Source organism: Eublepharis macularius, chromosome 1 (genome assembly GCF_028583425.1).
Source record: "Eublepharis macularius isolate TG4126 chromosome 1, MPM_Emac_v1.0, whole genome shotgun sequence".
Classification (NCBI taxonomy): domain Eukaryota; kingdom Metazoa; phylum Chordata; class Lepidosauria; order Squamata; family Eublepharidae; genus Eublepharis; species Eublepharis macularius.
In genome coordinates, this window is record NC_072790.1 from 92,312,110 (window position 1) to 92,334,829 (window position 22,720).

The 22,720-nt window shown below is 44.9% G+C and overlaps 1 protein-coding gene across 2 annotated transcripts in view; it reads left to right on the plus strand.

The window, feature by feature from the left end:
* GRIK2 (glutamate ionotropic receptor kainate type subunit 2) overlaps positions 1-22,720 on the plus strand; it is a 786,155-nt gene that overhangs the window by 441,022 nt on the left and 322,413 nt on the right. For both annotated transcript variants that reach the window (XM_054974427.1, XM_054974423.1), the window contains exons 9-10: positions 12,901-13,014; positions 17,363-17,569. In XM_054974427.1, the coding sequence (XP_054830402.1) occupies positions 12,901-13,014; positions 17,363-17,569 (321 nt within the window). The remainder of the gene's footprint in view (positions 1-12,900; positions 13,015-17,362; positions 17,570-22,720) is intronic.

Consider the following 22,720-nt stretch of genomic DNA (forward strand, 5'->3'; position numbering starts at 1 on the left):
GGGGTCACCTCTGGACCTCTGCCTTGACCTGTCTGGGCAAGCCCCACAGCCCGGGTGTAGGCCATCCCTGGAATGGCTGCAACCTGCCCAGCCAGGCAAATGGATCCCCCCATCAAGCACCTAACACCCCAGTCATACAGCATGAGGGAAGGCCTTGTCCCTGGGGATTCCTGCAGGCGTCTGCCCATGTTATGGTAGCCGTCAACAAGCATACTGCACTGTTGGCAGACCCTGTTCCTCACCCATAGGGAAATGCCTCTGAGTGCTCACTGGCCTGAGCCCTATTCCCAAAACTCTCCTGCCACCGCAAGGGTCAAGCTTCTGCTTAGACCCTCATGCCCCACAGGTGGCTTAAAGCCAACCAAAGCCCTTGCCACAGGTTATCAAGAAAAATCTCATTGCCCTCTGTTGACAGGTGTACACCGTTGCCTTGGTAGAGGTGGTCAAATTCGGCCCTAATTCTTGGGTATGGTAAATAAATTCCCAAGCCATCCCCCAAGGGTTTCTTAATGGCATGATTAGCTTTATGCCGGGCCCCCTCAATTGCCCTAGGATCTAAGGTTTCCTGCCAAACCCATCTTAGCAGCATCTCAGACCAAAATATAAGCATGCCCAGCCATCGGCTGCTTATAACCCACAGGTCTTCAGCTACCTGTAGTGACAGGACCTTTCCCTGCACTAAGCCCAAGTCATTACCACTGAGGTGGATGACCAAAATATGTGGGGGAGGTCCCGTCCTTTCCCTAAACAAAAGTGGCAGTAGGACTGGCCACCAAAGGCTGTGCCATACCTGCTACTCAACAGTGGCAACAGCCATCAAGCCCAGCTAGGATCCAACCAGCGTTCTCCTGGCTTGGTAGGCTGCCCAGAACACCATGCTGTGTCCACAAATCAGGATTCTCTTCTTTCCTTGGCCTGACATCGCACCTAAGGAAAGAGCGATTAGTATGACCACTTAAAACTGAGGCAGGGGGCAGATGTAATTTTAATTTAATTTATTGTATTTGTATTCCGCGCTCCCTGCTTTTGCTGGCTCAGGGCGGATAACAGAATACAAATATACACATGTAAGTCCTAAATGCACCCAACCTCCACCTGCTCACACGCTGAATCACCCAGTGAGGATACCCCATGGCTGCTGCCATAGAGGAAGCCCCAATCCTAAAGGAATGAGTGCCGAATTTGACTCCAGACAAACCAGTTCTCTTAAGGACCCTCTTTGTAACAGCCCCAAACTGATACTTAGTTAATGGGGTGTGATCTTCATAGCGGAACAACACGCCATGGCCTTCCCCACGGAGCCCCACATATTCCTTAAGGGCCCTAATGGGGCAAGGTTCCCGATCCTCACAGGGGACTATGAAAAATGAGTTTCCTGCTGCTGGTGGTCAGTCTTGGACTGCCAAATCCTAATGGAAACCTTATCCCCCACAAATTTGATTCCTGGGCTGCCAAGGCCCAGCCAGACGCATCCCTATGTGATTGAGACACCAACTCACTGAACCAAAGGGGCCCAAAGAATGCCGTCAAAGAAGCAGCAGAAAAAGCTTCCTCTCATACTTAGAGGAACAAACTTTCCCACAGGCAGCCCCCACTCCCTTTAAAACCGATGGGGAGATGGGGGTGCCTAAGATCACCATGCACCCCAGTCCCTCAGGCCCATCCTTCTAACATTTTACGGATCCTAAAATCACCTGTGTATTCTGGTAGGCCACGCACTTTGCTCGCAAAGGCCAAGGTGGCCACCTGTCTCCTAATGGACCTAATCGAAAGACCCTACCACACAAAAGTGCATAAGGTGTTCAGGTGGAATCAGTGGAACCAACCCAAAGGAGAAACCCTCAAGAAAGGGACCGGAGGGGCATCAAAAGCCCCCCAAACCCTACTCTCAGGGCATTCCTTCAGGATTTAAGTCCAGATCACCTCTTCCATGCTAGCCACTGATCAAAGGTTGGCTGCCATGAAAGGTGTCCTAGAGCCCTGAAAGGGGATATGGAATCCAAACTTAAACCCAAAAGTTAATATGTGGTGTCACAACGCCTTGGGTAAGCTTGCAGCAAGCGCTCAAGTACCCTCTGCTGTACTGGGCTGGGCCCCTTTCCCAGCTGTCTGCTGACTGTCCCTGCTCCTGAAGTGTCTACTGCCCTGCTTGGCTGCATATGGGTGCATACCAGCACCGGAAAGGCACTCATGCTTGTATTTACAGGCCTTCCTGTTGCACACCCGCTTGGATGTAAAGTCCCAACAAAGCAGCCAGAATTGAACCTGCTGCCCCGCAGGAGTGCGGGTACCTGATGCATGTGAAGCCCAGAAAATCAGGTGACCACTGTCCGACCTATCACCTAGATTAGATTTACCAGGGACCATTATCTGTAGTCACAGCTGATGGTAGATTTGGTCCCATGGGTTCAAGGCGTGTGAATATTTTATCATACCACAGCCAAGCCACTCCTTCAAAATCAGTGTATCCCCTGTAAATGATGTTCATGTACTGGAAGAGGGGGAGATCCCTCCAGGGCTGCACCCTCACCAATACCCCTGTGTAAATAAGAAAGCCGGACAACCAATGGGACCAAGTCCAGTTAATCCGTCTCTGGCTAATCTTTTCTTTGTCCCTCTTATCCAAATCATCTTTATCCTTCTTCTCCAGCTCCCTTAAGAGAAGGGTGAAGACATCCACATATTCCCCTTTTATAATCTTGTCCCGGGTGGCCTGTGTTAAGTGATCCCCCAGAGGAAACGCCATGTCCCTAAATGGCAATGCCCTATATGGAACCATGCCATACACGGAAGAAGCATAAAGAACTGGGCCCCATTGAGAGCCATAACCATAAGGCCACCCTACTGTAGAAAAAGGGTAGGTGTCCCGATGCAGACTCACACTGGCAGCAGGCAAGAGAAAACTCCCAAGTTGTCCGAGCAGGGCAGCACCCAGTTCCAAGGTTCAGGCACCAATTTGGCACACTCACGGCTTCAAGTCCAAAGGGGGCTTCCAGAAACACATCCACAGGAACAGGCCAAGGTCAGGGACAAGAGAATCAGTTCAAAACACAGCAGCAAGGTCAGTAGTAAGCGGACTCGTTGCTTCCACGCAGCCACTCCCTCTTTGGCTGCTTTTAACCCTCACAGTGCTCAGCTGCCTCTGCTACAGCAAGCACCTGCCGGCTGTCTCAGTCCTGCTCCTGCGAGCACTCATCATCACTAACGATGCTGGGCCGGTGCTGTGCTGCTAGCCTGGCACTGCGCCTTCTGGCTTGGAGGGCTCTTCTAGCCCTCCTCTGGCAGTGCTCCTGAGGCTCTGGTGAGGAAGGGGAGAGCTGGCCTGCACCTGGCTTTCTGTTGCCAGCCCAGGGCTGGGAAGCTGAGGAACCGATGTGCTGGGACCTGGCTGTGGATCAGTATCTGAGCCTTCAGGGCCTGCCACCTCCTGCAGTGCCTCTGCCACTGGCTGTGGATCTGGGTCAGGTTCACCAGCTGCCTCTTCCTCAGAAGAGTCCTCTGAGCCTCTCTGTTCTGCTGGGCCAGGTTGGTCCATGACATCATCCCCCTCCCCATGGGTCCCCCCTCCATCTGAGCGAGGACTCGGCTTTTGCGGATATGCCTGATGAAACCAATGGAGCAGGGCTGGGGCATGGATATTACAGGTGGGTTCCCATGACCGTTCCTCAGGTCCATATCCTTTCCAGTCAACTAGGTATTGGAGGCGTCCCTGTCACCATCGGGAGTCCAGAATCTGTGCGACCTCAAATTCCTCATGTCCCTGTACCATGACTGGTGGTGGCGGGGCTGCAGAGGGGCGTGCAGGATCTGGAGGGGAAACCGGGACTAGCAGGGAATGATGAAAGACAGGGTGGATCCGAAGTCCAGGTGGGAGTTGAAACCGGTAGGCCACTGGATTGATTTGGTCTGCGATGGGGAATGGGCCTATGAATCTGGAGTCCAGTTTTCGGGATGGTCGCAGGCTCTTCAGATGCCGGGTTGAGAGCCAGACCTGATCCCCAACCTTCAGGGTATCCCCCAGTCACCGTTTCCGGTCAGCAGCTGCTTTATAAGCTTGCTTGGCCTGCTGTAACTGTTCCTGGAGGACTTGATGGAGGGCTTGGAGCTCCTGGACAAGATCATTAGCCGACGGGACCATTGGATTGGGTGCAATTGGAGGGAAGAACCGGGGGTCGTAGCCATAGTTGGCCATGAACGGTGTTTGGTGGGTGGAGGAGTGTACCGCATTATTGTAAGCAAATTCTGCCAAGGGCAACAATGCCCCCCAGTTATCCTATTGATGGTTGACATAACACCGTAAGTACTGTTCGAGCGTGGCATTCGTACGTTTGGTTTGGCCATCCGACTGTGGGTGGTATGCTGAGGAGAGGTGTACTTGGGTCCCTAGGAGGGAGTGTAGGGCGCGCCAAAACCGCGAGGTGAACTGGACTCCTCTATCCGAAATCAGGTGAGCAGGCAGTCCATGGCGTCAGAAAATGTTATGCAAATATAGCTGGGCCGTTTCACAAGCAGAGGGAAGGCCAGTACAGGGAATAAAATGTGCCATCTTTGTGAGTAGATCCACTACCACTAGGATGCTTGTGTGGCCATTAGATCTGGGGAGGTCAGTGATGAAATCCATAGACAAAGCTTGCCAGGGTCCTGCAGGAGTTGGCAATGGTTGTAGCAGGCCAGGAGGTTTTCCAGGCTGGTCTTTGGCCCGTCAGCAGGTCCCACATGATGCCACATATCGAGTGACGTCGACTTGGACCCGAGGCCACCAAAACTCTCGAGTCAGTAGGTGTAGGGTCTTGTGCTGCCCAAAGTGCCCAGCTGGTTTGGCATCATGCATCAGATATAGAATTTCTGACCGTAAAGGTCCCGATGGTACATAGACCCTGCCACGGTGGGTGAACAGCCCCATCTGCTCCGCAAAGTCCGTATGTATTGTTCCCAGGGAGTCCTGGAGTGCCTGAAGTTGTTTCATTGCGAAGGGATCTCGTTGTTGCTGTGTCTTTATCCTCTCTCTGAGAGGTGTCATGGGTTGCACTGCTGCAAAGCTATCCGGTGGCAAGATAGTAGCTAGTGGTCGTTCCTCTGTTGGTGGGGCAGCATACTCAGGTTTCCTGGAGAGGGCGTCTGCCCGCCTATTTTGAGAGCTTGGAATATAAGAAATAGTGAAATTAAATCTGGAAAAAAACAAAGACCACTGAATCTGTCTTTGATTCAGTCGCCGCGCTGTCTGTAGGTGCTCCAGATTGCGGTGATCTGTACGGACCTGAACAGGGTGACGAGCGCCCTCCAAGTGATGACGCCACACTTCAAATGCAACTTTAATAGCCAATAGCTCCCACTCCCAGATGGTGTAATTTTGCTCAGCTGGTGTGAGCTGCCTGGAGTAGAAGGCACATGGTTGCATGGTCTTGGTGGTCATCTCTTGCTGCAACAACACTGCTCCAATAGCTGTGCTGGAGGCATCTGTCTCAACTACAAAGGGCAGGCTAGGATCTGGGTACCTGAGGAGTGGTTCGGTGGCAAAGCGGGTCTTCAAATTTTGAAAGGCCTGTTGAGCTTCTGGTGTCCAGTGAGACGGCTCTTGGGGGTGTAACAGCCTTGTCAGAGGTACTGCTAGGGAGGCAAACTCAGGAATAAATTGTCTGTAGTATTTTGCGAATCCAAGGAAACGTTGAACATCTTTACGATTGCACGGCTTGGACTTTCTGGGGGTCCATAGCAATCCCTTGAGGGGAAATCTGGTGTCCCAGAAATTCTACGGATGGGAGGTCAAAGGCACACTTTTCAAGTTTGGCATAAAGGCCATGTTGTCGGAGCCGATGCAGAACCACACGCACATGCTTAGTATGGCTTGCTGCATCCTGAGAATAGATTAGGATGTCAGCTAAATAAATTATGAGGAACTTGTCAAGGAGATCTCGGAATATATCGTTCATCAGACGCTGGAAGACAGCGGGCGCATTACACAAACCGAATGGCATTACCAGGCACTCAAACTGGCCATATCTGGTGGCAAAAGCAGTTTTCCACTCATCGCCCGGACATATGCTCACCAGGTTGTAGACACCACAGAGATCCAGCTTTGTATACACCTTGGCTCCCCTCAGACGTTCTAGCAGTTCTGGAATAAAGGGAAGGGGGTACCGGTCCCTGATGGTGATCTTGTTTAGTGCCCGATAGTCATTACATAGCCGTAACTCCCCGCTTTTCTTTTTTACAAACAGGACAGGAGCAGACGTGGGTGAGGTAGAAGGACGGATGAATCCCCCCTGTAGATTTTTAGTCAGGAAATCCTGGAGGGCCACAAGTTCAGGCTCCGATAGGGGATATAGCCGACCTGCTGATAAAGGGGCTCCAGGCAGCTGATTGATGGCACAATCATATGGTCGATGGGGTGGTAACTGATCAGCTCCTTTTCCCTCAAATAAATCCCAGAGATCTGCGTATTTTTCTGGGAGGCCTGGCAATGCTGGGTAGGTAGCTGCCCCCAGGGCAGCTGGGTGAAGCTTATGTGGGCAAGGGTCTTCAAACTGTAATTCCTGTTTAGTCCAATTGATGATTGGATTGTGGAGTTCCAACCAAGACATCCCCAACACAATGGGAAAACGAGGCATTGTAGCTATATCAAAACAAAGACGTTCCTGGTGATGTTGCAACTGTAGGAGCAACAGTTCAGTTTCCTGTGTGATGGGCCCCGAACGCAGTAGTCGGCCATCAATGGCCTCCACTAAGCTGGGTGTCCCTTTAGGTTTCAAGGGGACTCGATGTTGGGTAGCGAACTGGGCATCCATATAACACTGGGATGCACCAGAATCTATCATTGCGTACACCAAGAGCCAACATGCATCTGGCAACTGCAGCCTTACTGGCATCAGAAGGTGTCGAGGACCACTGGGTAGGCCCTCGGTTCCGGCAACATGCCACCCCTCTGATGACCTGTGTTGGGTTGAGGCTTGGGGTTGGTTGCTTGTGGTAGGACGGTTTTCCTTCTCTGGACAGCAACTGGCATAATGCCCCAAACCTCCACAGTACAGGCAGAGATTCAGAGCATGGCGTCTGCTTTTCTCTTCTTCGGATAAGTGAGGATGAGTAGTTCTCATCCTTGGGGACCCTCCTTCCCTCACTTGCCTACCAGGAGCACCATCCCCCACTGGAGCAGGGGGAGACCAGCGTGTTTTCTGCTGTGGCCAGGCTGCTTCCCGCGCCTGTCTCTGACTCCCCAACCGTCCATCAATCTTCAGGCATAGTAAGATTAATGTCTGGAGAGTCATAGGCCGCTCCACCCTGGCCACCTCATCTAGTACCTTTTCAGACAACCCCTCAAGGTACTGGTCTATTAGGGCAGCTTCATTCCAGCCCAGGTCCACAGCTATCAGCTGAAACTCTGTTGTATAGGTGGCCACCGTTCCTTTCCCCTGTTTGAGGTTTCTAATACGCCGGTTAGCCTTCTCAGCCTTCAAAGGGTTGTCAAATATCATGCTCAGGTGAGTCACAAAGTCAGCAAAATTATTTAACAGAGGCGAGTCAGCAATCAACAGTGGAGTAGCCATCTGGCTGCCTGCCCCTTTAAGAGGCTCAAAATGAAGCACACCTTCGTTCTCTCATTGGGAAAGTCATGATCACGAAGTTCTATATACAATTTACATTGAGCAAGGAAAGCAGGAAATTCTTCTATGTCTCCAGCAAACTTTTCTGGCACACTCACAGGGCATTTTCCCCGTGGGGGTGTGGAGTGGGCAGTTAGTTGCTGTTGAATTGCAGCCAAAGCTTGGGTGAGCTGCGTTATCTGAGCCTGTAACACCTGGCTTTGTGTAGCCATAGCAACAGGGCCAGCAGCCTCCTCCATCCCACAGCTGGAGGAATGTGAATTGAGAGGGGTGGAAGCAAACTGTCCCGATGCAGACTCACACTGGCAGCAGGCAAGGGAAAACTCCCAAGTTGTCCGAGCAGGGCAGCACCCAGTTCCAAGGTTCAGGCACCAATTTGGCACACTCATGGCTTCAAGTCCAAAGGGGGCTTCCAGAAACACATCCACAGGAACAGGCCAAGGTCAGGGACAAGAGAATCAGTTCAAAACACAGCAGCAAGGTCAGTAGTAAGCGGACTCGTTGCTTCCACGCAGCCACTCCCTCTTTGGCTGCTTTTAACCCTCACAGTGCTCAGCTGCCTGTGCTACAGCAAGCACCTGCCGGCTGTCTCAGTCCTGCTCCTGCGAGCACTCATCATCACTAACGATGCTGGGCCGGTGCTGTGCTGCTAGCCTGGCACTGCGCCTTCTGGCTTGGAGGGCTCTTCTAGCCCTCCTCTGGCAGCGCTCCCGAGGCTCTGGTGAGGAAGGGGAGAGCTGGCCTGCACCTGGCTTTCTGTTGCCAGCCCAGGGCTGGGAAGCTGAGGAACCGATGACTCAGTGATCCAGTGGTGAAACCAGGCCAAGGAGGTAGACCCACCAAAGGCCAACCCTGCATGGGAGATGATAATGAAGATGTAGAAGCTGCAGACCCAGTGGCAGCTGGTTAACCCCAACGCCAGTTGCAAGCTGGCTGCAGCAGAGCTGACTTACCCAGACATACTGCCAGATTGACTGCTATAGCCACCTGCCCACTGTCAGTTGGCCACTCCTGCTCGACTTCCACAACTCCCCTACTCAATGCCATTGGCGTATGGCTGCTGCTGTCATCACCCACCACCTCTCTTGATGACCTGGTAAACTTGTCAATTAGCTCCACTGTCACCTCAACATGACCGGCTTACACCAGCCTAGGCCAGAACCGCTACCGGCCATCAATTGTGCGAATCTGGTAGAAAGAGCAGATCACATCTTATACTACTGTGCCCTGCGTGACAACTTTGCAGGTTTCAGCAGATGCAACAACACAGCATGCCATTAGGTGGTGTGAGTGACGTCAGTGACAAAAACAACCCTTTCGGCCTACAAATGCTGCAAAATTGAGTAGGGGAAGGGGGGGCAGGTGGTTTAACCAGCCACGACCCTGGGACTGTAGATCCTTGCTAAACCAGTAGAAATAATCTGTGAAGCAAGCCACCCTTCAGATGATCGCAAGCCCGCCCCCCCCCCGGCCTCAGACAGGCCTTCACTGCTGTTGCTGTAAGTACTCTCTCAAAATAAAGTGAAACAATGGGATGAAGGAGGCCTAGATAGGCTGGAAGCCTGCAGGGGCTGGGCCTAACCCTGCTTCAGCCCTCCCGACTGATAGAAACGTATAGCCCAGTATTTCCTTCATCCCTTCAGCCTCTTTATCATCCTCAAAGGATGAGTCTGCAAGTAGCTGCACAAGCCCTACAAAAATGATTGCTCCTGCCAGTAAGCAGGAGGCAAATCAGGCCACACAAATGCCACACTCAAAATGGGCGCTCTTGGAGCTGTGCATATTGTAGATGCCTTCACAACATGGCTGTACTGCAAGGAGACTAAGGACACCGGGTGCCACTGTCAAAATGGCTGCGCCCAACTGAATAAACTGCCAAGCCCTCCTGCAAAATGTCCCCTGCTGCCTGAAGGCCGAGGCCAAGCTATTGCTGCTAGAAATACTCCCTCCCAAGTAAGTGTAAACAGCGAGGGAGGGACAAGCCTAGATGGGAGGGAGGGAGGGAGGGAGGGGGGCTACCAGCATCCACCCTGCTAGGCCAGTAGCAATAAAGTATGAATTAATCCACCCCTCAGATGGCTACAATTCACCCTTGTGGCCTACAGCAAAGCCTATTGCTGCTGCTGCAAGTACTCTGTCTCAACAAAGTAAAACATTGTTGGGGGGAGAGGAGCCTAGGTAGGCCAGAGACCTCAAGGGCTGGGTATAACCCTGCTTTAGTCCCCCTGACTGATAGACAACAGGTCCCAAATGTAAATATGAAAAAGTCTCTGTCAAACCAGTGAGCCTGGCGCTGGGCCTGGGCTCTCCTTTTGAAGTATGAAGGTAGCAAGCAGGGGGATATCACAGCTTCTCTAAGGCAGCTACTACTACCTAACACTGAGGGCCTTCAGTAAAACCAGCCTCAGAGGAGCTCGGCTGAGAGAGCTTGAGATGTGCTCTACTCAGGCTGAGCGCGCGAAGCAACTGCGGCCAGGGAAAGCGGAGCTGCCTGTTAAAGGCTCCTGGCTCCAACCCCAGCCAAAGCCTAATATGCCCAGGAAGGGAGCCTGTCTCTCCCTCCGGGTGGGGCTGCAAAGGCCGGTTCCCGGCTTGTGCAGCAATGCTGCAGCGGGGTGAGCCAAATTCCTATTTTTGTAACATCCTGGTTAATTTATCACAATATGTTATATGTGAGGCTTCCAATAAAAACTATTTCTTAATTTCAGAATACTGCTATGAGACTATTAACTTGAACCTGTTGATATATCTGTAAAGTTTTATTCCACCCTTGCTCCAAGAAGTTCTCTCATGCTTACCTTTAATGTACTTTTTTAATTATGCTGTGAAATGTTTTAGATGTCTAAACTTGGTAACATGGCATGAGATATATAAATCTCTGCGGGCCTTACTGGCTAATAATTGGCCAGCACTACCAGCTTTAACAGAAACTATTATGTTCTTGGTGTTAATTCAAATCCATGAGTTCCTTTTTTGCAACCTATGTTGGGGAGATCTGGAAAAGAAAAAGAAGCCTTAATTAGTTTGTTGTTGTTGTTGTTGTTGTCTCAGCTCCAACAGACAAAGGGATAGTAAAATATGTAGGATCTAGTATGGAGAAGATATACAGTACAATCATAAGCAGAGTTACTCCAGTTTAAGCCCATTCATTTCAATGAGTTTAGACTGGAGTAACTATGCTTAGGATTACACTGACAAGCAACTAAGCTGTGAACAAGTCCACAGTCATTCTATGTCATTCACTAGGCAAACTTGGCCAAAGAACCTTTCTAAACTTCACTACAAAATTAGAGATGATCCAAGAGATATAGGATTAAAATCTCCTGCATTTTCTTAAATGATTAAAAGTGGTTCTGGAAGGCCAGAAGGCTAATATGTGAGGGAGTCTAATCCTTTTCCTGTCTATTTCACCCCTTTATCTGCAGAGCAGCTATTTGACTTGAGTGTTTATATGTGTATTGGAGAGGGACTTCATATGCCAGGTATCTGTATATTTTTCCTTGTAGGAAAAAATACTAGTTTGGAGGGTGAGGGTTGAGAATAGCAATTACATTTAGCAATTAAATTAATCTTTATGTTTAGCAATTAAATTAACCATTTTATACCCACACACATCTAGTTTGACACTCAGTTTTAGCAATATATAGATAAAAACACCAGTCTGCCTTATGGGATTGTTATAAGAGTGACATATTTTGGAAACATTTCGAAGGCTTAGCACAATAAGCATTGAGCTATATATAATAAAATAATGGTTGTGATTCCAGCACATATTTTGGCTAGAGAGAATTGTTTTTCCATCTTCTAGTTCAGCACATATTATCAAAACTTATTCAGTTTCTTTAAAGAAGCTATAGAATTAAAACATTTGCTCTGAACAAATTGACTGCAGCAGATTTGGTGCCAAGGTTAATCTTGTACTTAAACTTTCAATCCTGGCAAAATAGCTTTTAGAGGAACACTATTATGCTGCCTACTGGTTGACAATAGCAGTGCATTAAGATCCATGGCATAATGTGCTAGAGCTTTGCTCACACTTTTCTCTGCACCTGAGAAGATAATGTGTTAGATGATATACCTGCCAAACAGGTGTGTATTCCTTTCTTTTAAAAAGGGATAAACATCTTTTAAAAGCTGCAATGAAATATACTAATGGAGATAATAAGTTAAAATAATTAGATTCCTTGTACAGATTCAAAGAGTTGTCTTTGAATTTTTAAAGCTTTTTAAAATATTTAATTCTAGGCAAGCATGGATGAGTAGAATCCAACAATCTGCGTACATTGTATATAAACTAATGCAATTTTTTTCACTTGCTTTCACACTATTAACAATCCACAGGTAAATTTATGTAATGTTTCATTTTAGTACTGTGTAGCATTCTAGAGGGATAAAAAATGTAATAGGAAGCTTTAGCTCAAATCTTGCTTCCTGAGGGGTAGTATACATCCAACCTCACTACCTTCCATTCCATCATTAAAGTAGCCGTTCAGTAAAATCAGTTGCTTACCTAAGGCTGCTGAACTTAGCAGCACAATTTCTGATCACTTTCTTGATGTTTCTTTGTGTCTGTCTGTCTGTCTGTCTGCCTATCTATCTAGCAAGTTTCTGTGCTGCTCTTCTGCTTCAATTCAAGGTGTCCAAGGTAGCTAACATACTATTTTAAAAGGTCTCTGATGTCCCCTCCTTTCGAACACACTAATCCCTAGAATGGATGGGGCGAGGTAGGGATTTGCAATGGAATCCAAAAGCATAACTATACTTAGGACAGTTCTATACGTATGGCAGGATGGCTTCATAAGCTCTTTTGAAATCCTTAGGGAAAGGGTGTTTCCACTGACATCCAAAATCATATCTGTGGTTGCAGAATGCAAACTGTATCTGCTAGTGTTTGAAAATGTACATAGCGGTGTAAGTTTCATGCTACTACCAACAAAAGAAAAGCATAGTCTGAGCTACAGTAGAGGACAGAATCTGCTTTGCAAAAATATTTTGTTCAGCTATCAAGATAGCATCAAATGTGTTCTCCTCCCGCCCATGGAAGATGGAAGTTTAAATGGAAAATTAAACACTTAGAACTCTGTTCATCATTTTAGCCCTGAAAGTCACACTTCACCAGGCACATTTTGAAGTGTAGTGAATTATATTTTAAGTAAGTTGCCTTTAATAGAATGATAGCAGATATTGCAGCAGGGTTAAATTATAAGTGTTAGAAGACTAAACTTTTTCCTTATACTGTTCTGTTCCAGTAGCATAAAAAGCAAATCCTGGACATTAAAGTGCTTATTTTGTTTTATAGATTGGAACTTGGGATCCAGCAAGTGGCCTTAACATGACTGAAAATCAGAAAGGAAAACCAGCAAACATTACTGATTCCTTATCAAATCGCTCCCTCACTGTAACCACTATCTTGGTAAGTAATCATGTGAGCAATTACTTTCCCAAAATATAAAAGCTGTTAAGAAAAGCTATATTAATTATAATAGTAATGACCACTACGCAATTGGTTTTTACATTTATTTTGCAATTACTAGATAATGAACGATCTGAAGTGCTAAATTAATTATGGGATTTTACTCCTGTCTACAATGATGACAGTTTACTTTAATCTCAGTTGAGTAGTATTCTTATGATTGCACAACACTTTTACATTGGGGCAGAAGCTGCTGTTTTAGGTTTTAGAAAACTGAAGGATCTGTTCTGTAATTGAAAGAAAATGAGATCAGTGGCTTATGTGAGAATTCAAGATACATTAATTAGGGATTTTTTCTCACAATTAGTGGTGATGGTTTTTAGCCTTTTTTCTTCAGGGTTTCCTTTTTTAATTTATGAATCTTTTTACATCATGGGGCAGATGTGATTTTTTTTAAAACTAGCACTTCAAGTAAATGAAAAATGTTCAATAACAAACCTTTTTATCACTGATACTTGTCATATGAGCAGCTGGAGCGTCACTTGCTATTCCTGCTGCAGTCACTTCTTACTCCAATCCAGCATGTGTCTTTGGCAGTAGGAAGTGGTGTAGCAGAAACCAACAAGCAAAGTTCCAAAGTGTTGTTGCAAGGGAGAAAAAAAGCAACCCATTCTCTGTCTTTGGTAAGAATTTTAGCTAACCAAACTTTCACCTCACTAGCTGCACAATTGACAACTCTTCCATGGACAATTCTAGCTCTTGACAACCATGGTGCACTCTGCCCAGGAAACAAGCGCAGTCCCCCCTTAAGTTTCTGCATTTTGCTGTGTACAAATGCAGAAGTGCAGTGTGCAAAACTCCACTTCATTCTATAGACCAAGCTTCATTGGTCTACAGTGTTCAGGAGGGAACATTTGCCCACTGCCCTCATTTTCAGATTGGTCTAGGCACCTCCATCCTTAATTCTGAGCTTCTACAATAGCAAAAATGGGGATTTGTAAGTTTTCAGTCATGAACTTTGGAATTCTTGGCCAATCTTTGACAGATGGTATGAAAACAAAAAATATCTTACAAGCTTGCTATTTTCTTCTCAATTTTGTCATTTGCCTAGCTGTTTATTCTTTATACAAACTTTTAAAAAATTCTACCCTCGTTTTTAGACATGCTTTGATTAAATGTTGCCAGTTATTGGCTGCTGAGTCCATGCTTCTTAAATTAAAGGAAGGGGGGAAGGGAAAAGCTATTGCATTGTATACCCAACACTGATAGGTGGGGGGGAGTGAGAGCAAATACTAATACTAATACTAATAATAACAACAACAACATTTGATTTATATACTGCCCATCAGGACAACTTAATGCCCACTCAGAGCAGTTTACAAAGTATGCCATTATTATCCCCACAACAAAACACCCTGTGAAGTGGATGGGGCTGAGAGAGCTCCAGAGAACTCTGACAAGCTCAAGGTCACCCAGCTGGCTTCAAGTGGAGGAGTGGGGAATCAAACCTGGCTCTGCCTGCAAGGGTGGGGGGACCACAGGATGACAGTTAGTGGGATATCACATAAGCATATCCCTCTGTGTGGATCCCCTGCCACCTGGAAGTGAGGCTGCTCCAACAGCCCCTGAGCTGGGCATACACCTGCTATGCCTCACTCTCAATATCCCTTAAGGGGCCCCCAAGATAGGAAAACAGAGCTTCAAGGCCCCATTTTGCCCCAAAGGGATCTGTGCTCAATGCCAAAACCACCCTACCCAAATTTGTGACGATGAAAATGCATTTACAAAGAAAGTCCTAAATAAGACCTTCTATGTACAGACATGCACCTGACATCCTTAACAGCAAGGAAGTGTCCCATGCCCTGCCAGCTGGTAGTCAGAGGAATGCCAGCAAGAGCCAGCTGACGAGGGGGCCTGGCTTGCTCCCTCTTAAGTTCCCTGGCAGTGGACTTGAGAGGAAACTGTGCCTCTCAGGTCCATCACCAGCCCCCGCCCCCAGCAACACCAGCCAGCTGGCCCTGATTGGCTGGCCAGAAATTGAATCAAGCAGCACTCACTGCCTGGCAGGAGGCTTCTGAGAACCGCCATGCCCCAAGAGAAAATGGTAGCTGTCATGCAGCACTCCCCTTACCCCTCAGGTTACAACCAGATCTCCCAGTTGAGTCTGGGGGGCAGTGTTTGTGCAAACAAATAATAGACCTTGGCTTCTCCTTCTAGGTGAGAAGAGTTGTGTATCTTTTCCTTTCCACACTTGGGCTGCTAAAACTCCTAACTGTTTTGATGTATTTCCTGACAAATTATAACCTGGCACAATATGAAGCAATCATCTGGAAAACCAGCCAAATTTGTATTATGGATTACCAGAGTCTCCCAATTTTGTTCCATTTTTATTCTGTTCTTGGGTTACTCCTTAGTTCCTCTCTGATTCCCTTCTATTGAATTTTGTGATCTTTCACTTTGTACTCATTAGTACTGAATGGCCATTTCCTCTTGTCCATGTTGTTAACATTAGAAAATATCAATATGTATGTGTATTTTGTTACGTGACATATGATCACACACAATGGCTATTGTGTATGTTATGTACTGTTACATCACTTCCAAATTTTGGCGACCCTATGCAAGATACAGTGAGCAAGGGAATAGGGAAGGGATCATTCAATTATGCTTAGTAAATACATTATAATAATAGTTCTGATCCTGAGTAATTTGCAAGCTGGAATCATAATGAGGAGAGCAATGACTAGTGGAGGCACTTTTAAGCATTCAGGTGGTATGTTCCTGTTAGGACTATGAGATTGCTTATCATATGGGCTACCTCCCACCAACACTCTGGTTCCTGCCCTTGCTTTGAGGAGCACAGGGAGGAAAAAGTGGGGGCAGGGGGGCATCAGCATAAATGCCATGATGTTACTTCTGGTTGAGTGGCCAGCAGAAGTGATGCCTCTGTGTCCTTTATACGCTAAGAATTTCCCCAAACTCTATGGTATTTACTGTACATAAATGGGGAATTCCTAGAGCATTGTAGATGCAGTAACATCACAAAAGTGACATTATGGCATTCATGATGCTCCCTTCCCCAGTTTCCACCCACAAAAGTGGAAGACTGGCAACTCAGCCCAGTGGATGGGGTCCTTCCAGGGGCTGTTTTGGCTTTCCAGTGCATCCTTGCTCATCTTTTACCAACCCTGAGGCTATAGATGTGTGGTGACTGTGAGAGAAAGACTTTTTGGGAGTGCTCTTTGGGGAATGGGTATGTGTGGTCCATTATTCCATCTTTACAGCGGCTGTATTGTGTAAAACTAGTAACAGGCTGTTTTCTGCTGGAAGGTCTTCTGTGCTTATGATCACTGTATTTAATGTAAGCAGTCTAAGAACATCAGCAAAAAAGAAATCTACATTGTTTTAGATGGTGTGTTGCTGTCAAGCAAATTACGAATGGTCTGCCAATGCTTAGTAGTGTATGCTACTTTATTACTTAATGGATTAAATATCTACAGTCACATCATAATCTTAGACATGTCTATCACTGCTGAAGTGTCTAAGACATTAAAGTACCACATTAAGTACAATTCTTAATTTAGTATGCCTGCAGCTGCTTTTTTGTTTGTTTGTTCTGTGAAATGATGAAACACAAATTGTCTGAACAACAGACAACACAATTGTGTATAGACTGAAGGTTTTCTAATAATTAAAGGAGTTAGCATTCTCAGCTGCAAGGAAGTTTTGTGTTCAGTAAACAGAAAGATGGGCGATGAGTCAGAGAAGCATAATGTGATGATCAGCAGACTGCTTCATAGATTTTTTGCAACAGGCTATAAATACATATAATAAAACATAGTCCAACTCCTGATCAGCTTTTTGCTGGATAGGCCCCGAAGTCTAATTCAAAACAGTTAAATGGACTTAGTCATGATGACTGATTAATGGATTGTGTCCATTAAGCATTGTAATGATGTGCTTGACAGGTATACCTGCTATAAACTCACTGATTTTGATATCTAGTAGGAAATGCAATTTTTTTTTTGCTCTGTTACCAGCTATTATATTTCCTGTTTGCTGTCATTTGTAATTTGCTTGTGATGGTTTTCACCAAATGCTACAATTGGCATTAGCTAATTTATTAAAGAACTGCAACTGCTGTATTTACTGAAGTAAGCAGCACCACCAACAAAAACCTCTTAAGTAAATTGAAGGTAGGTTATCGTATGGTAATAAGGTGCTGAATGCTCAAACAACCCTTTGCACATGCAAAGTAATATATCTTAGAAATGTAATAGCAACTTAATGTTTTTGAAAGTCAATGTGTGAAGTGTGCTATTTCTTTATGTTGACCCCCCCCCCCCAGGAAGAGCCATATGTGATGTTCAAGAAGTCGGACAAACCTTTATACGGAAATGATAGATTTGAGGGATATTGCATTGACCTCCTCAGGGAACTATCAACCTTCCTAGGATTTACCTATGAAATTAGACTGGTGGAAGATGGGAAATATGGAGCCCGGGATGATGCCAGTGGACAGTGGAATGGCATGGTCCGTGAACTGATTGATCATGTAAGTTGATTTTCAGAATCTCTTCTTCAGAAATCAATACATTCTCTGCTTCTTTCCTGAGAACCTGTGCAAGTTCCACAAACATTAGCTGGTCTAAGTGTCCCTGTGGAGTGCTTTAGATATAGAGTTGGTAAATTTGCTTCCAAGTAACTGTCAGCTATGAAGTTAATTAGTAGCTGTGATTACATCACCATCTCTCTGGTTTTCCTACCTCATAGGACTGTTCTAAGACCTAAGCATAACAAAGTACCGATCATTTGATACAATTGCTGCTTGACAATAGCACTAAGTGTGGCTGGTGGATGATGGGTAGGATATTTATTTGAAAACTTTGAATGCTACAGATTTCTACACATTGAAAAGTAGCATTGCACAGAGAAAGTTAGACTAGAAATCTCCTTCCTGATATCAATCTTTCTATATTTAGAGAGATTTCTGCAAGGGAACACTTACAAACTTCTCTGTGTGGGTATATGTGCTGTCAAGTTGCAATTAACTTACGGCTACTCCAAGAAGGAGCTTTCAAGGCACATGAGTGAAGCAGAGGTGGTTTGCCAGTGCCTTCCTCTGCAGATTCTCTCTTGGCACTTGCTCATCCAAGTACTGGCCCTGCATAGCTTCCGATATCAGACTATACCACGCCACTTCCCTTCCATTACAAACTCCTTGAGGTACTAAATTTCTTACAGGATTGGGGAGATTGATGTTACTGGGAATTGCTATCAGAAGTGAATGTTAAAATCCAGGTTTCTCTTGCAGTTGTGTTTCTGGAGATCCCATTTAAAAAGAAGCTAAAAAAAATCAAACCTCTTCAAAACAACTCCTATATTTGCTGTCATTTTTAATTATTTTCATATTCCAGAATATTGCAAACATAATATAAAAATAAATATAACATAAAAAGAAATATTTTCAAAATATTTTTTCAAAACAATTTTCCAAAACATTTTCAAAACAATTTTTGTGCCAAAAATGTGTTTTGCATACTGAAAAAATGAGTGCGTTTTGAAAAACTTTCTATTTTGTTTTTGTTATGAAAGAGCACAATTTCACTCTTTGGTAACACAAAACCAAACAACAATAGAAGCCTCTTCAAAACACACAATCTTTAATACACAAACTATTGTTTCTAAGAAGCTTTTGTTTTCACGTTTTACAAGAACACTGAAACATCTGTGAAAAACCGAGCAAAAATCCATTTCCCCTGAAAAACACACACACACACACATGCACACGCACACACACTTTTTCATGCAAGAAATCAATTTCAACTTTTATAGATCTTCTTTTTGTTTGCTAGACAGCAATTAGAACAGTCTCCAAGTTATTATGGCACTGACTGAAACGCTAATGTAACAACTGGAGGAATCTGCTTATCCCTAATTACTATAACGGAGAATATTCATGATCCTGTACCTGCAGTCACAATAAGTCCAGGAATACTTTTACTATGTCACCGTGGTTTCTGAAGACTAGATTTTATTTCCGTAAGTTAATGGAAATGCTTCTGTATGATACACATCATTTTAAATGATGAGAGACAGTGCATACAACCAAGCAACTGAGGTTTTCTCCCTGGGGTATATCATTAGCATATACTAGCTTCCCAAGTGAAACCTGCAGTGAATGAGTGTACACAAATAACTTGTCACATGGCACAGGCTCCATGTGACAGCTTATGTAATGGCCACCATATTAATGGCTTGGTTTTACCTGCAATTTACCAATTTACCAACAAAGGCTTTTATTTATTTTGCATGTTATACTTCCTTAAACGCCCTTTGATGACTTCTTTTCAAATTAAAGTGCTTAAATACATAGAGCATGCCCAAAAGGAATCTGTAGATGGAAGATCAGGAAGGATCAGAACTGTCCTGAAGACAGCAGTCCTCCTGATGCTGTCTCCCAGAGGAATCCATATATAACCTTTAAAATATGTGGCATTACCTCCCATTAGCATATACTGAGAGGAGCCCTGTCTCTTCCATTTAAACTTTCAGCTAAGAATCCTTAGACAGTAAGACAGAAATATCAATGCATGCAGAAGCAGCAGGGTAATTCAATGTGAGTCAAAACAGATATCATTACTGGCAATTGTTTATAATTGAGTAAGTCAGGCATCCCTTCACTTTATAGCTTTTAAAGCATACTCTCTCAGTGGGTGGTGCCAATTGAATTTGGTCTCCTGGAAATGGAGTTTAGTCTCTTTGAAAATTATGCAATTGTCTCCAGCATCTTTGTGTTTTGTCAAATTTGCATTTATTTTGGCAAACCACTCAGTAGCACAACATCTGATCAAAGCCACTTGTAATAAAACAAGTCTTCTGAGAGATGCTGCCATTTAATGCAATAAAAAGGGAGATTGTTCTGTCATTCGGGTTTGTACTTCATTGATAAAAAGAGTATGTTTTAAGTAAAAACAGTTTATTATAGTGACAGACCAGCCCATGTCTTACCTAGCAGCTTTCTCAAAACCTTTCTCAAAATCTTGTTATGTCACTTGAGACTTCTTCTTCTTTGTGGTCCTATCCTTCCAGTCATGCAAATCCAACATTAGTTAACGCTTCTTCTTGCTACATATTGAAAGGAAGAAATTATCCTACCAGTATGAATATTGTAAGCAGGTTTCTAGATAAATGAGTATACCTAAGTATTCCCTATGTTCAAAACCACAGATTATACAGAGATTTAAAATAATGTTCTACAAAATATCTTAATGTCTTGTAACTGTTGGGTAAATTGTACAGTCACTTGTCCAAATTTTCTGTAGCTAAAATGTCATTGATAACAATTTCGACTGGTTTTTCCTGAGATCCAAGCCTTTAGAATCTTCTTGTGTTTTCTCATTGTGTCCCGTGAATGCGATTCCCTTATTCTGAATGCCAATGACAAGATACAATCAATGCTTGAATTGCGGGATGGAAGCCTTGCCTCCTAACTGAAGTGACTGCCTCCCTAGCCACTGGTTTTAGAAGTAGGATTATTTGGACTAAATACCCATGATCTTCTCCCCATCATTCAAGTACTGACTACAATAACAACATCATTCCAGAAAGCTCACTTGGTTGTTTCCAAACATTTGTACAAGACCACAGGCACTTTTTGTTCTTTTTGAGCTATCAGCAAAGTGTGCTGCATTACAAAATGCTTTCAGAATTTTCTCCAAGTGGCTTTTCATTTGGCTGCTGTTAAAGAAAAGTAAAGGACAGATGGAGCATACAGAGAAAGTTACAAGGGTTCCTGGATGGTGGATCAAATATGTATAGGCACACAGGCACGCTAAATTACAAGCATGATGTGATGATATTTTCCCCATTTGCCTGTACCTGTAACTTCCTCTTCGATGATGTTATTTCAGTAATCCATTTGAGTGTATGCTTGCCAGGTGTATATTTTCATTCTTTTTTCTAGGAAAATAAGGGCAAAAATAATCCAGATTGATGATACCTGTAGTTAATCGCATTGAAAAATTGAAATTTAAAGAAAAGGGAATTTACAGCCTAACTAGATTCACACAGTTTGTTACGTACACCTATTACATCTCATTTCTATCTTGCTCAAACACACACACATTATTTTTCCTCTCTTCCATGCCACCAGGAAGATGAGAATATATAGGTTGCCTAATGTGAGCCTCTCTTTAGTTAAAAGATATACACAGTTCAGCTAGAAGGGCTAGACTGTGCAGCCAATTTCTCACATTGGTGAGCACTTATACAAGTAATCCCATTGATTTATATCTAGCCCTCAAGTGGTTGTTTTAAGTCAGAGGGCTGATTAATGAAGATGGTAGTCTCTGTACAGCTTTCTGAGACTCTATGTCTAGTGATCGAGCAGGCTGTTTCTATTTGTTCACATTTCTTTTTAAAAAATATTTTTAATCTTTATTATTTTTCTTTTTCTATTCCCTTTCCAGGTTATTTATTTTTTTCAGCACTGTGCCTTTTCTGTGTATGCATTTACTGAAGGAATACTTAAGAACTGCAAATCATTATTACACACACATACATACATTTATTTCAGTTTTTGCTTGGGGAATGAAATACAGTCTGGGTTGCTTACTTAAAATGAAACTTTGCCCCACCATTCAGAATGAATGACTGAATGAAGGCTTGGGTATAAATTTGGGCCATTTATTGATCAACATTAAACTTAATAATGGCAAGGGCATCACTAGCGGTACAGGTCAGGACCAAGGGATCATCCCGGACCTCCTCCCCGACCTGTCTGGGCGAGTCATCCCTGCCCCAGGTGCAAGCCATCCATGCGAATGGCTGTAACCTGGCCGGCCAGGTGAATGGTTCACCCCTTAAAGCTCCAAGCACCCCAAGCCATGGAGCCTGAGGGAAGAACTTGTACAGGGGGTCCCACAGGCAGTCTTCCCTCTCAGCTGGCCACCATAAAGCCTGCCAGCCAATCCGTGACAGACCCCAATTCCCCACCAATGGGGAGGTGTCACCGGGTGCTCATTGGCCCACTCTGTCTACCCAAATCTAACTTGCCAGAGACCTAGGTTACAGTTCCACTACTCCAAATACCCCTCCTACAAGACAGTACAAGGTAGGCAAAAAAATCTCTTCCCTGAGCCAATTTGGGAAAAAGAGAAAACATTCTTACCTGTCCCTGGTAACTAGCAACCAGCTAATCCTGTACTGCCATAGGGTGCGGTGGGTGGGCTGAGCTTTCAAAGCTTACTGAACCCTATGGAAGTGGAGCCTCCCTTTATAGGGCCAGGCCCTGCCTCCCAAGACCTGGATGCCCAGAAATGCAAGGTTGCCTCTCCCTCCGTGCAGTGAGGCAAAAGCAGCCAGCCCAAGCATGTTTCACATGCAGTTGGGTGTGCCATCATCTTTGCACAAAAGCATTGCACCACTTTAATGGTTTAGACAAAAAGTCCTTTTGTAAAAATATTGGGGACACATGAAACATGTCCTTTTTTTTCCTAGCTGTCAGTTTCTGTGAGCTGCCCAACCACATATTCCTGTTGGTTGCTCTTCTTTGTGTTTTTTTCCAGTTCTGCAATATCCCTTTTGAGATACAATGACCAGAACTGAACACATTATTACAAATGAGACCATAACATACAAGGGCATTACAATATTGGTAGTTTTATTTTCAATCCCTTTCCTAATATTTCCTAGAATGGAGTTT